The sequence below is a fragment of the Epinephelus lanceolatus genome, chromosome 8 (genome assembly GCF_041903045.1).
Source record: "Epinephelus lanceolatus isolate andai-2023 chromosome 8, ASM4190304v1, whole genome shotgun sequence".
NCBI classification, from domain to species: Eukaryota; Metazoa; Chordata; class Actinopteri; order Perciformes; family Serranidae; genus Epinephelus; species Epinephelus lanceolatus.
In genome coordinates, this window is record NC_135741.1 from 29,683,087 (window position 1) to 29,697,399 (window position 14,313).

General features: G+C 43.4%; 2 protein-coding genes across 5 annotated transcripts in view; one reads left to right on the forward strand and one right to left on the reverse strand.

Moving 5' to 3' along the window:
• The window catches only part of acot7 (acyl-CoA thioesterase 7), a 162,614-nt gene extending 160,306 nt beyond the window's left edge, over positions 1-2,308 (reverse strand). Inside the window, exon 1 of the mRNA XM_033640248.2 lies at positions 2,195-2,308. The gene's annotated coding sequence lies outside the window, so the exon portion shown is untranslated. The remainder of the gene's footprint in view (positions 1-2,194) is intronic.
• The window catches only part of espn (espin), a 55,223-nt gene extending 45,188 nt beyond the window's left edge, over positions 1-10,035 (forward strand). For all 4 annotated transcript variants that reach the window (XM_078170150.1, XM_078170149.1, XM_078170152.1 and 1 more), the window contains 3 exons: positions 3,611-3,689; positions 5,447-5,468; positions 7,827-10,035. In XM_078170150.1, coding sequence (XP_078026276.1) covers positions 3,611-3,689; positions 5,447-5,468; positions 7,827-7,974 — 249 coding nt within the window. In that variant the 3' untranslated portion in view covers positions 7,975-10,035. The remainder of the gene's footprint in view (positions 1-3,610; positions 3,690-5,446; positions 5,469-7,826) is intronic.
• Positions 10,036-14,313: the final 4,278 nt, after the last annotated feature.

A 14,313-nucleotide genomic window follows, 5' to 3' on the forward strand; every position in this document is an offset into this window, starting at 1 on the left:
TGGTCAACTTACAGGCATATATATAGATTTGTATTGACAGTATGTGTTTCAGATTTGGTCAATGTAAATAGCACAGTAATTGGTGTGTGGTAATGTTTTCAACAGTTAAATTTAAGTTATACAGTGAGGGTCATGTACAGAACTATAATTTGTTCCACTTTTAATCTGCCAACGTTTCACACTGCAAGGTCAAATATTTGATATTTGTATTTACAGCACTGCTTGTACATATGCAACTGACTGTAAAGTCAACACCAATCCAGACAATAGAGATTATAAATATCAAAGACTGCTAAATTTGTTCAATTGATATTGTGGGTCTAACTAAAGTTCAACAGAATATGCAGACTATACTGAGGTTTATGTACTACATGTCTAGAAAACCATATGGAAAGATTACCTACCAGCATAGGACTTCTCTAACATCCTAATCATAAAGCCTCCTCCTTACCTGTAAATAAATATCATGGTCAGCTTGCTTTGTATGAATATTAGTCAGATGAATGTGAGAGCTGATGAACGTGAATTCAGAACTTCTTACTCAGAAGAGCCGAACAATTCACAGTTGTAATCCAGAATGATGTACAGGCACAGTCACAGGTCCTAGGTCAAGTTTTACATGAATCATTGGGGATTTTGAGAAACTTGTCTGTTAACAATTTATATTGCATCTATTATTGATTGTAATAGATGCTTGGCAGGCTAATGCAATGTACTGACCACACTCTCTGGCTCTAGGTCTACTGGCTCAAAGGACAACATGAACCTGCTCCAAAAACTAATACCATTTTGAGTTCCATGTGTGTGTGTGTGTATGGAGTATTGTACAAATGATCTTCAAGAAGACTTCACCCACAAAATGATCATTTGTGTATCAATTATTCAACCCATGTTACACTGAATTCATTAAGAGAACTGTGTTTTCTCGCATGCCTCCACAGACAACGAAGAATCCAAAAACAGAAAATTCTTGATGATTTGAAGTAAACAGGGAATGCGTTTAACAACAGCAAAACTATATCAAAACATCCACTAACAAACTCTCGCACAACTTGTGTAGTACAATTCAAGTCTCATTAATCCAGTTGTGTGCTCAATACTTGGCAAACACATGCATTTTTGTGGGAACCTAACTATTCAAAACACTTCTACATCAACAGTCTCACACACGGACAAGTGGTGTGCCTGGGCAAATACACATGTTGCCCCAGCACGCTACTTGTATGGAAGTGTTTTTAAATAGTAAGGTTTTAGCAAGAATGCATGTGTTTGGGAGGTACTGAGCATGCGGCTGGATAAATTCATCACTCCAATTCATCAAGAACTTTCTACTTTTACCATGGAGGCATGCGAGGAAAACCAATTTTTCTTGATAGATTCAGCAACACAGGGTAACTAAATTGAAATGCAAATGATCACTTTGTGGTATTCCTTTGATGTTAATGTGAATGGTTCGACGTAAGTTAAATGGATGGTGCATACCAGTAACATTGCTGAGCTTAGAGGTTCGAGAAGTCACTGATAAACTACTCACTCAAGTTTGTTTGTATGTTCTTTTCCTAATGTTCACATAACAGAGGTGGTACTGAATGATGTAATCAGCCAACTGAATGCTCTAAATTCTAAAACACAACTCAGTGTAAAACCAGGTACAATTCATATCTTTTTACAATACTATAACCTTTTGTAATCAAGTCACTTTCAAAATACTTTTACTTTAAAATGTCAATGTCAAACTTCTGCTTCAGTCACATGAAACAAATATTGTTGCCAGTTACCAATCATTAGCATTGGATACTGCCTACAAGGTACATGTAGACTGTGGCTGTAAGTGCCCATTGGTTTGGCTGTATACAGGGCTAACAAGCTATATTTAGGAGACTGAGCAGAATGAACCCTTTTCCCAAAATGTGACAAAAATATGGTGAAAATCACAGAATTTTTGCAGGCTTATATGACCCATTTTAAAGTACCAATAACAAGTACATCTGTGACTTGTGAATGAGCAGTAACTCGTCTTATTCCAATAATACTACCCATACTTGTAAATGTAAACTAATTACCAGTGCACATGCACACACTTCAGCGCTGCAAAGCAAGTTCACCAGCTAATTTTCGCTTTGACAGGTTTTTTTTTTCTTGCTCTGCAATTCCCAGGGGAATCATTAAAAATTAACAGCGTAGATAATCTTACCTGGAATAATGTGTTTGCCAGAGCAACTGAAATGCTTCAGTCAGAGGAATGCAACAGGGTAATCTATCTTGTCAGGTGAAGATGAGAAATCCAAGATGGCTGCCTTTTTTTTCTCTCCTGCTCCATCTCCAATTACGGCCTGAAAGAGAGAAAAGGATCCAGTTACCATTTGTGTGTGATGTCCCTGAGAACATCCTGATAAATAGTGTCCTGTCCATTTAAATGGCTTTATATTATTTTAAAAGAAACAGGAGATGAGTACCTATTGTGTGTGTGTGTGTGTGTGTGTGTGTGTGTGTGTGTGTGTGTGTGCTCTATTTGCTGTTGTAAGTATGCAGAGTTTACACAGTATGCTCTATATATGCTCTTATATAAAGGCTACTTTTCAAAAACTTTGACATCTGAGATTGTGTATATTGGACTAACAGGCTGGACTAACGTTTCATTACAGTTTTTCTATGCAGGTGTTTTCCTGCTCTCTCCAGCATGCAGAGAAGCTTTATGTGAGACTGCAGGCACGAAACACATTCATATGAACTTTGACTGTTTTGATGATGGTTTCAAAGCCATTTTTAAGTATTAAAACCACCCAGAAGCCCAGGTAACCCTAGTGCAGGTTTACTGAGTGAATACCTTTGTCAAGTAAGACCATGGAAATGACAAAAAAATAAACCTGCAACACAGATTGATGTAAGTATTTTACAACTAAAATGAGTGTTTAACTGACTTTGTTTTGTTGTTGACTTTGTTTTACTCCGGTTAAGTGTTTGATGCAATACATAACTGTGGGATACAGTTCATTGCATCAAACATTAATGGCATTGCCTTATGTGATATACATACAGATTGTACTAATAATTTCAGCTGTATCACTCAGCAGTGACTCACAGCATGAAGGGCTTGAACATTTCCCCATAAAAATGTATAGATGGCCCCACTATATTGACAGGATTGATGATGGTTGAACTTGATATATCACAGGACACTGATCATTTCTCTGAGAGTCAGAGAGATGATCAGTGTCAATAAGCACATGGTTAAAGTCTACACATGCTTATGATGGTGTGCTGCAACAACAAAGTCTGTGGTACATGTTCTGTATTTCAGAAGTAGAGGAGAGTTACAGAGACAACGTATTTGAAGCTGATCCTGAGCAAGTATTTAGCCTAGTTAGATCCCCAAACAATAAAAAGGACCTTGGTCGATTTTTCATTATCTCACCAAATATACATTACGCAATTCTTGTTTGGAAGAAAACTCCAATTTACCTTGACATTTATCTGAGGGTAATTTCTTAACCAGGGGATGAGGTCATGCAAAGCAGGAAAAGAGGGCTGCTGTTACCGTTAAACTCCTTCACTCACTGGTATGGGCCCCCATCTCTGTCTCTCCCCTGACCCCTCTGTCCCTCCACAGGCTGAGGAGGAGGCTGCACGCCTGGCATCCATGCCCGCCTGGAGAAGAGACATGATGAAGAAGAAAATGGACGAAGAGAGGTGAGTAACGAAGCTGTGCTGCTCCGCATGTCTGTTTTTTAGCTTATCTTGTACTATCTTTATTATATCCTGGACAAGTAGGAGGAGATTGTGCTCATTGCATTTATAAGTGTGTTAGTGTTTGGAAGGCTCTTCACCAAGATAACACAGGAAATAAGGAAGGGAGCTCCTCCTAAAATGGACCATACTTTGTACTATCATATTTTTTTGCAATTTTCCGACATGTACGTTGGGGCCACTTTATCATGTAAACTGAGCTGAGTTACCGTATCACCGTATTCTCTCTCACCTGCAGTTGAGTCTGAAGATTTCAAGGAGATTATTTAACAAAGGCTGGAAATGATCCTGAGATTTCAGCCTGCGTTGATGCAATAGCATCATACAGTCCCTAATTTGTATTGATGCTGCCTCATTCAAAAGGTTGAGATCTGGAAGCTGTATACACCAAAATAAAACTTACTGACCTGAGACAAACTTAAAAATGCATACACTGTTAGATGGCACAGTATGTTGATCGAAGTACACATTTTACACTGTTTGGATTAGCAAGCGCATCTTTTTGTGGCCACTGTTTAGGTTAGCTTTGGCATTCAAACAATACAGAATTGGACTAAGTAAAAAAAATTGTTTCATTGATACATGATCCTGAATAATTAAAATGGTTTCAAAGTTATTTTCCGCAGTATCAACACAACAATATCAGCTGCACTTTCTCGCTCTCTCTAATTGTTACAATAATGTTTACTACAGTCATTCTGCCATTCTCTGCTACTAACCAAAAGAAATCATCATGTTATACCCTTGTTATATTTATCTTCTAAAAAAAAATTAAATTTTATGCCCTCAATGCCAAAGTTTCCCATAATATTGACTATGGTATCAAATATTGACATTTTATAGAGTATTGTATCAGAGCTAAAAATTCCAGTGTCATGGTACTACTTGCCTGTTAGCTTCAACAACTGATGCAGTTTTCCTGACATCTCTTATTAGCAATTATATTCACTCAAACGTATCCTATTTTGCCAAACTAATCCACAGTAGAGCTCAAAGTTTTATTACTGATACTGGATCTAGCATATCTGGCACCAGTGCTCCCTGTATGCTGTGTTCAAAGAGAGGTGTGTAACGTATAACACCTCTTGCCCACTCCAATGTAACTCAAGCAGCAACTGAACCTACACAGTTTACTGAGGGACACACGTGATTTGCTGATACAGTTTGTAACCAGAAAGTTGTCCTAAAAAAAAGACACCAGTGTACATTTAGGAGAGGGTGGTAACTATGTTCATAATGATATTTTGAAATCTATGGCACTTACACTAGGGACTTAGTGTCTGACGTAATCAAAGCTGTTGCTTTGACTGGTGCAATTTGGTCTGACATGTTAGACGGTTTTACTCAAGATGGTTTAATTATGAGAGGACAGAATATTGTAGATGTGTCCTTGTTTTTAATGTCTGACTGGAAGAAAAGATAACAAATTTGTCTGGTTGTATCGGGTTTTTTTTTTTTTTTTTACAAAGTCTGTGCTACAGTCTTCATCTGTCTCAGCAGTGCTGCATTAAACGTGCTGAACTGTTTGGGAAGGTGTTTTTTATATAGCTATATAACTGTAATGCTGGTTATGAAAAATTCCATTTTTATTTTTTCATTGGCAAGCCTTATAATAATAATGTCCTACTTGCTTTCACTTATTGAATAACTGTTGTTGTTTGAGATATTTACTCTTTTCTTCTTGTGCTTATGTCCTCCTGATGTGACAGGGAACAAAAAAGGTAAGAAAACATTATTTACTCCCTATAGTAATGTTTACATAATACTGAACTACTTGTGAAACATGTTAAATTGTTAGAAAACAGGTTTTCAGATTTTAAGAATTTTGTGAGGGACTATGAATTTGAGACCAAGGCCTCCATCTAGTGGACAGATATGGTCACATTATGTCCCATGGAGATCAAGCCCAGGGGAGGGGAAACATTAATTAAGCAGGATTATGAATATGAATTAAAACCGACACATGGGTAAATAACAGAAACAACTCTTGGCCATATGTTTATACTGCCTTCCATATAGTTTGCAACAGCCAAACACTAGAAACGAAGCCTGAGTAAAAACTAAAATGGCGCTGAGAAATTAGTGTCGCAGGTGGCAGCATCATAGTCATTAGAGGTAGCGTTAGGCAGCGTACGTCCTGTTTTAACGGTCAACGTCCTTTTCTGTTACTATGTGTGGTTTGCTTTTTCAATGCTAACCCTACTGAGGAATGAGGCGGACATATTTTCTTGCACTAAAGTAGACATAGAAAAATGAAGAAAAAAGTATAGCCTCAGGTTATTTGTTTGCGCTAACAAATAAGCTAACCGACATTAGCTAATACAGGGTTCATGCTAGCGCGTTAAGATAGCTAAGGGTGCACCAGACCACCACCACTACTGACCTGTCATTTTGGGCCCTAAAACACTCTTCCTGCGGGCTGCAACAGGTCACATTGTATGCCGAGGGTGTTCATGAATATCCACTGATACCCAAAGAACTGAAATGTTTAAATAACAGTGTCTTGTTTAAAGTACATGAGTACAGTTTGCCAGGCCAAGAAACAGTTTACAAACTTATTATTAGACCTACACCACTGCTCATATCCGACTACCACGAAATGTTCAACTGCCGCCGAAGTGCTCACACACACACTTTTCAGCATTTCCTAATTATTCCCACGTGGGCTGAGCAGCCAATCCCATGATATCAACAGAGTGACGTAATGTCACGCTTTTATGTGTTTTTTTTTTATCAGGGGAGGTGCAGGGGATGAGTTCTCCTTCACCTGCTGACCTCAGCGCTCACATACACATTTTTCACAGCAGACATTTGGCATGTCATAGCATAGGAGATGAAAAAAAATAAAAAAATAAATAAAATGACTGCATTCGTTCATTCTAGGGTCTAGGTTTAGTGCTGGCTAACTGGTATGGTTTAGTGGTACACTTAAGGGAGCCAAACCATCCTTAAATACATTTCACATGTGCTCACATGTCCTGCTAGACAAGTCAAAATGCACTCATACTTTAAAGGGATAGTTCTGATTTTTAGAAGTGGGGTTGTATGAGACACTTATCCATTGACCTAACGTAGATGTCAGCTGGCACACCCCCAGTTTGGAGACCCAGGCTGGAGTCTGTCATGGAAGCTAATTAATGTACTGCTGTGGAGGGGTCAGGTACAAAATGTATTTTAGCCACATAAAAAAAGGTCCCATCTTAAAAAAATTATATCAGTTTAATTGTACACTATATTGAGAGTATTTTCACTGCTTTGCTTAATGTCATATAGTGATTTCCAACTGGAAAATAAAGCTGTTAACATTGCTCTCTTCAAAGCCAGATTCCATTGAGAAAATCAGTGATTTAACATTGCTGAACACAGGAGCCACTGGTCTACTGCTGCCTTGAACAGTTATTTTGTTTGCGTTGTTTTTGTGACTTTGGCCTTTAAAAGGGTTATATTGGATTCACCGAAGTCACACACAATAACACAAACTAACTAACTGATCGAGGCAGCAGTAGACCAGCAGCTCTGTGTTCAGTGAGCTATAATTACTATTTTTGTCAATGGAGTTTGGTGGCCTTGATGAGAGCATAGATGGGGTACTGAAGCTATCTGACAGGAGGGTTAAGAAGTGAAAATACTCTCAGTATAGCGTAAAATTAAACTGAGATTGATTTCCCATTTTTAGATGGGACTTTTTAGGTGGCTAAAATACATTTTGATGCTGACCCCCATCCACAGCAGTACATTAGTTAGCTTCCATGTCAGACTCCAGCCTGCTTCTCCAAACCGGGGGCATGCCGACTGACATCTACTATATGTAATATACTGTTTATGGATAAGTATACTACCCCACGTCAAATGAGACACATAAGTCAAATCAGAGTACCACTAACTGCATCTGTACTCTAACTAGCAATTTGATTTTATGTATAGGCTATTATTTTGTATTCTCTGCTTTAATGTGACATTGTTTTATTAGATGGCCTATAAACAGTTTCCACTTAAAGAAAACCTTATAAAAAGCTTCCACTACAATCTAACTTACATTTTGTTTCTGGCCCTTTGTCCACTTTTCTTCATACATCTAGAAAAGCGGAGCAGCAGGCCAAACAGGTCAAGGAGATGGAGGAGAAAACAGAGCAGGAGCGACTACGGATCCTGGGCTATGACGAGACCAAGCTGGCCCCCTGGCAGCGACAAATCATTCTGAAGAAAGGGGATATAGCCAAACAGTGAACTGGGCCATCTCCCCCCTCCTCTGCCCCACCGCACCCACCACCCTCACACACCCACCCCAAGGCCTTCACTGAACACCTCCCAATCCCTGATTCCCTACCCTGCACTGTACACTGGACAGTGGGGAAGAGCTTGACTCCTCTAAACCCTGTCTCACTCTTTGACCTCCTGAAACACAGGACCATGCTGTAGTTGCTGCTGTCCACACTGGCTCTGAGGCTCAGCTTCGGTGGCGTGACCCGCCACCGCCCACTGAAAGTCTACTGGAAACAAACTCTTGGTCTTTTAGTGCTAACAATAGCTGTGACATGCACTGATTCTCCTCGCTTAAGACGATTGCTATAAATGCATGTGTCCTTATCTAAATTAAGGTTATCTGTTATGTACTTGCTTTGCTGCAAATCAATAAAAGCTATTTCACATAGACAATTTACTCAGACAAAGAGGTTTTTGATCGATGGAAAGGGGCTACTGAGCATTTTTGCCATGGGGAAAAAGCCTGTTATGTAACGAATGGAAAAGTAGCTCCATGGTCATACTCAGCAAAGGCTTATTTAAACATGAAGCAGCTAATGCATTCTCTGTGTAGACAATATCACATCTTCATCATGTTATATACTTAGTCCTGAGATTTTTGTATCAAGCTCATAGAAGCACTTTCTTAATGGCTTAATGTTACTGCCAGAGTTGTAACCCTAACACTCACACTAATCGCTGTCTTTAGATAAGCTTGTTGTCATTTCTCTGTGGATTTGGAATATTGATATATATCATATTTTAAAAAATGTAAAGATTATTTAGCTGTGCAAATTAAATTTGACTAATTATCACTTGACAAAAAGCCGCAATTTTCCAATTTAATTTTTCTATATGTGACTTATATGTTAAGCTATTGTGATCATGAATGTGAAATGTTGCGTGCATGTGTTGCGTAATGTCTATCGAGCATGTTGTGATGTATTATTAAGCACATTTGACCGCAGGACCCTGGATTTTCAGTGAAACACAATAGAAAAACAAAGACACACAATCTGAGCACATTGCTGCGAGGCTTCTGTTTGAACATGGCCTTCTTTTGAAATACAAAACATGCACATGTGAAGAGCAGCATCTTATACCAGACGTCTCATCTGCACACTGAATGTTGCAAAAGTAGAGAAAAGACATCAGTTTGTCCCATGTCCTCTTCCAGCCTTCGTCCCACTAACCTGGAGGATAAATCTTTGATGAGCAGATCTGGTTACAGCGAACAGAGTGCGCTCTGTCTGCCAGAAACAGCCGTAACATAAAAAATGTACTGCTCCTTAGATAATGCCAGCTGGTTGTTCTGCAGCCGCTCATGTAAAGAGTCCAGTTCAGATTATAAATGAGAGGAGACAAGACTTATACAGTGAACGGTATAATTCACAATCATGCAGATACTTTTTACATAACAGACCTGACACAAATACCAGTTCATAATTACACAGCTAATTTTAACCATCATTTCTAAACAGTTCCTTTTAGGTCCAGGTTTTCATGCATTCCTAGGATTCAAACATTTATTTGGCAGGGGTCACCAATTTGCGGCTAAACATAGAAAGGTGGAGAAACATGTGTTGAATGTTTTTGGAGCGACTGAGGAGACACATTTGAAATTGAAATTTAAGAGCAACTGAACCTCACAATCATGCCGGATATGTCACATGAAGTATTCCCTCATGATGGAAAATATTCTCTATGTTTACTACATTTATGTTAGATGTACATTTTTGCAGATGTAAGGTATCGAACATATGCAGACATGGTCCTGGTTGGGGAATCATCTGGATAATATTCTAAATCACTTTCATCGGATGCCATATGATGTTGAAATTGAAAATGATGTAAACGTCATTGCCATTTGATTTTCTATATATATATATTTAAACTCTGTATATAGCGACCCTCTCAGATTTTTGTCATCTCATTGTTTCCATATTGCATTATATTACATGTCTCAGCCTTGCTTGAATAGAATGATGGCTAATTCATGTATAATTATATTTTCAGACTGTTAAAAATGAAGACAATAAATCTTTAATCACCAAATAACATTCTGAGTGTGTTTATGTTGTCTTTAACTGAAACACATGTACAGTCAAATTCAACAGATCAGGGGTGTCAAACTCATTTTAGTTCAGGGGCCACATACAGGACAATTTTATATCAAGTGGGTGGGACCAGTAACATCATTGTATAATAACCTATAAATAACCACACCTCCACATCCTTTAGTTTCTTTTAATGTAAAGAAGTACATTCTGAAAACACTTAATCCATTTGCAAAACAGACGGTGAACAGCCTGAAATGTTCATCTTTAAATATGACCACAGTAAATACTCATTGTAATTTCAGACAACTGTATTCTGGTCAGATAAAATCCTCTGAAGCAGCATTTTACATGAAGTAGGCTACTCTCTGTTTAACCTGCTCCTGAATCCTGACACCTCTTGGCTTTCAAAAGTGCATTAATATTAGGTGTGCGACTGCGTAGTCATCCAGTGGGCCGGACTGAAACCTTTGGCAGGCCTGTTTTGGTCCGCAGGCTGTATGTTTGACACCCCTGTGTGCAACAATAAAAATACACTGAATTAATGCTACCTGAAGCTTATAATCTCCAGTCATTGTTTTTGCTGTTATATTTGACTAAGTTATAGCTTTGAGAAAACTGACGTGTACAGGGTTTTAACTCATATAATATCATATAATATGTAAAACAATGTACAATCACACATCACAGACTGAACAAAAGGAAAGAAATTAAATATCAAAATGAGATAAGTACAATAAAAAGAACCAAAATATCTCGTCTCGTCTCGTCGTCCTCCGCTTATCCGGGTCCGGGTCGCGGGGGCAGCAGCCTCAGCAAAGAAGCCCAGACAGTCCTCTCCCCAGCCACCTCCGTCAGCTCTTCCGAAGGAACCCCGAGGCGTTCCCAGGCCAGCCGGGCGATGTAATCCCTCCAGCGTGTCCTGGGTCGGCCCCGAGGTCTCCTCCCGGTTGGACATGCCCGGAATACCTCCCAAGGGAGGCGTCCGGGAGGCATCCTTACCAGATGCCCAAACCACCTCAACTGGCTCCTCTCGATGTGGAGGAGCAGCGGCTCTACTCCGAGTCCCTCCCGGATGTCCGAGCTCCTCACCCTATCTCTAAGGCTGAGCCCAGCCACCCTGCGGAGGAAACTCATTTCGGCCGCTTGTACTCGCGATCTCGTTCTTTCAGTCACTACCCAAAGCTCGTGACCATAGGTGAGGGTTGGAACGTAGATCGACCGGTAAATCGAGAGCTTCGCTTTCTGGCTAAGCTCCCTTTTCACCACAACGGACCGGTTAAGTGTCCGCATCACTGCTGACGCCGCCCCAATCCGCCTGTCAATCTCCCGCTCCATCCTACCCTCACTCGTGAACAAGATCCCGAGGTACTTAAACTCCTCCACCTGAGGCAGGACCTCCCCCCCCGACCTGGAGTGGGCAATCCACCCTTTTCTGGCTGAGGACCATGGCCTCAGACTTGGAGGTGCTGATTCTCATCCCAGCCGCTTCACACTCGGCTGCGAACTGTCCCAGCGAGAGCTGGAGGTCACTGTTCGATGGAGCTAGGAGGACCACGTCATCCGCAAATAGCAGGGACGAGATCCTCCTGTCACCAAACCTGACACCCTCCACCCCTCGGCTGCGCCTAGAAATTCTGTCCATGAAAGTTATGAACAGAACCGGTGACAAAGGGCAGCCCTGGCGGAGTCCAACCCTCACCGGGAACAGGTCCGACTTACTGCCAGCCACGCGAACCAGACTCGTGCTCCTTCGGTACAGGGACTGGATGGCCCTTAGCAAAGGGCCACCAACCCCATACTCCTGGAGTACCCCCCACAGGATGCCCCTAGGGACACGGTCGTAAGCCTTCTCCAAATCCACAAAACACATGTGGACTGGTTGGGCGAACTCCCATGCCCCCTCCAGCACCCTGGCGAGGGTAAAGAGCTGGTCCACGGTTCTGCGTCCAGGACGAAAACCACATTGCTCCTCCTCAATCCGAGGTTCAACTATCGACCGGACCCTCTTCTCCAGCACCCTGGCGTAGACCTTACCGGGTAGGCTGAGGAGTGTGATCCCCCTATAGTTGGAACACACCCTCTGGTCCCCTTTCTTGAAGATGGGGACCACCACCCCGGTCTGCCACTCCAGAGGCACTGCCCCTGATGTCCACGCAATGTTGCAGAGGCGTGTCAGCCAGGACAGCCCTACAACATCCAGAGCCTTGAGATATCCAGGGCGAATCTCGTCCGCCCCCGCCCCCCGGGGCCCCGCCGCCGCGCAGTTCCTTCACTACCTCGGCGACTTCTGCCCCCGAAATTGGACGACCCGCCCCCAAGACCCCCGGCTCTGTTTTCTCACTGGAATACGTGCTGGTGGGATTGAGGAGCTCCTCAAAGTATTCCTTCCACCGTCCGACAATGTCCCCAGTTGACGTCAGCAGCTCCCCGCCCCCACTGTAAACAGTGTGAGCAAGTTGCCGCCTTCCCCCCCTGAGGCGCCGGACGGTTTGCCAGAACCTCTTTGGAGCCGATCGATAGTCTTTCTCCATGGCCTCACCAAACTCCTCCCACGCCCGAGTTTTTGCCTCCGCGACTGCCGCTGCTGCGCTCCGCTTGGCCCGCCGGTACCCGTCAGCTGCTTCTGGAGACCCACAGACCAACCATGCCCTGTAGGCCTCCTTCTTCAGCCTGACGGCTCCCCTCACCTCTGGTGTCCACCAGCGGGTTCAGGGGTTACCGCCGCGACTGGCCCCCGTGGCCTTGCAGCCACAGCTCGCAACAGCCGCCTCGACAATGGCAGAGCGGAACAAGGCCCATTCAGACTCAATGTCCCCCTCCACCCTCGGGACGCGGTCGAAGCTCTCCCGGAGGTGGGAGTTGAAGATCATCTTGACAGGTTCTTCCGCCAGGCGTTCCCAGCAGACCCTCACTGCTCGTTTGGGCCTGCCAGGTCTGCGTGGCGTCCTCCCCTGCCACCTGATCCAACTCACCACCAGGTGGTGATCAGTTGACAGCTCTGCTCCTCTCTTCACCCGAGTGTCCAGAACATATGGTCGCAGGTCAAATGACACGACTACAAAGTCAATCATTGACCTGCGACCTAGGCTGTCCTGGTGCCACGTGCACCGATGGACATCCTTATGCTCGAACATGGTGTTAGTTATGGCCAAACTGCGACCCGCACAGAAGTCCAATAACTGCACACCACTCGGGTTCAGATCGGGCAGGCCGTTCCTCCCAATCACGCCCCTCCAGGTCCTGCTGTCATTGCCCACGTGAGCGTTGAAGTCCCCCAGCAGAACAATGGAGTCCCCGGTTGGGGCACTGTCCAGCACCCGTCCCAGGGACTCCAAAAAGGGCGGGTACTCTGAACTGCTGTTCGGCGCATAAGCGCAGACAACAGTCAGGACCCGTTCCCCGACCCGAAGGCGCAGGGACGCAACCCTTTTGTCCACTGGGGTAAACCCCAACGTACAGGCAGAGAGTCTGGGGGCTATCAGAAAGCCCAACCCGGCCCTCCGCCTCTCACCCGGAGCAACTCCAGCAAAGGAGAGAGTCCAACCCCTCTCAAGGACTTGGGTTCCAGAGCCGGAACTATGTGTCGAGGTGAGGCCGACTATATCTAGCCGGTAGCGCTCAACCTCTTCCACAAGCACCGGCTCCTTCCCTGCCAGAGAGGTGACATTCCATGTCCCAAGAGCCAACTTCCGTAGCCGAGGATCAGACTGCCAAGGCCCTCGCCTTGGTCTGCTGCCCGATCCACACTGCACCGAACCCTTCTGGATCCCTCTGCGGTTGGTGGGCCTGCAGGGGGACGAGCCCATGTAGCCGGTTTGGGCTGGGCCCGGCTGGACCCCATGGGCGAAGGCCCGGCCACCAGGCGCTCGCCCACGGGCCCCAACCCCAGGCCTGGCTCCAGGGCGGGGCCCTGGTAACCCTCCGGGCCGGGTACACCAACTCTTGTTATCTTCCATCATGAAGGGTCTTCTGAACCATTCTTCGTCTGACCCTTTGCCCAGAACCAATCTGCCATGGGAAACCCTACCAGGGGCGAAATGCCCCCGACAACACAGCTCCTAGGGTCATTAGGGCACTCAAACTCCTCCACCACGATAAGGTGACGGTTCTCGAAATTATTATAATAAGGATTAAATAGAAAATAATGGTAATATGTAATAAAATGTAACAAAACAAATAAACAAAAAAAGTGGTCGAGACTTTAATAAAAATTAGGTTTAGACACTTTGACATTTATTTATTGGTTACTGCTTTCAAAGAATCC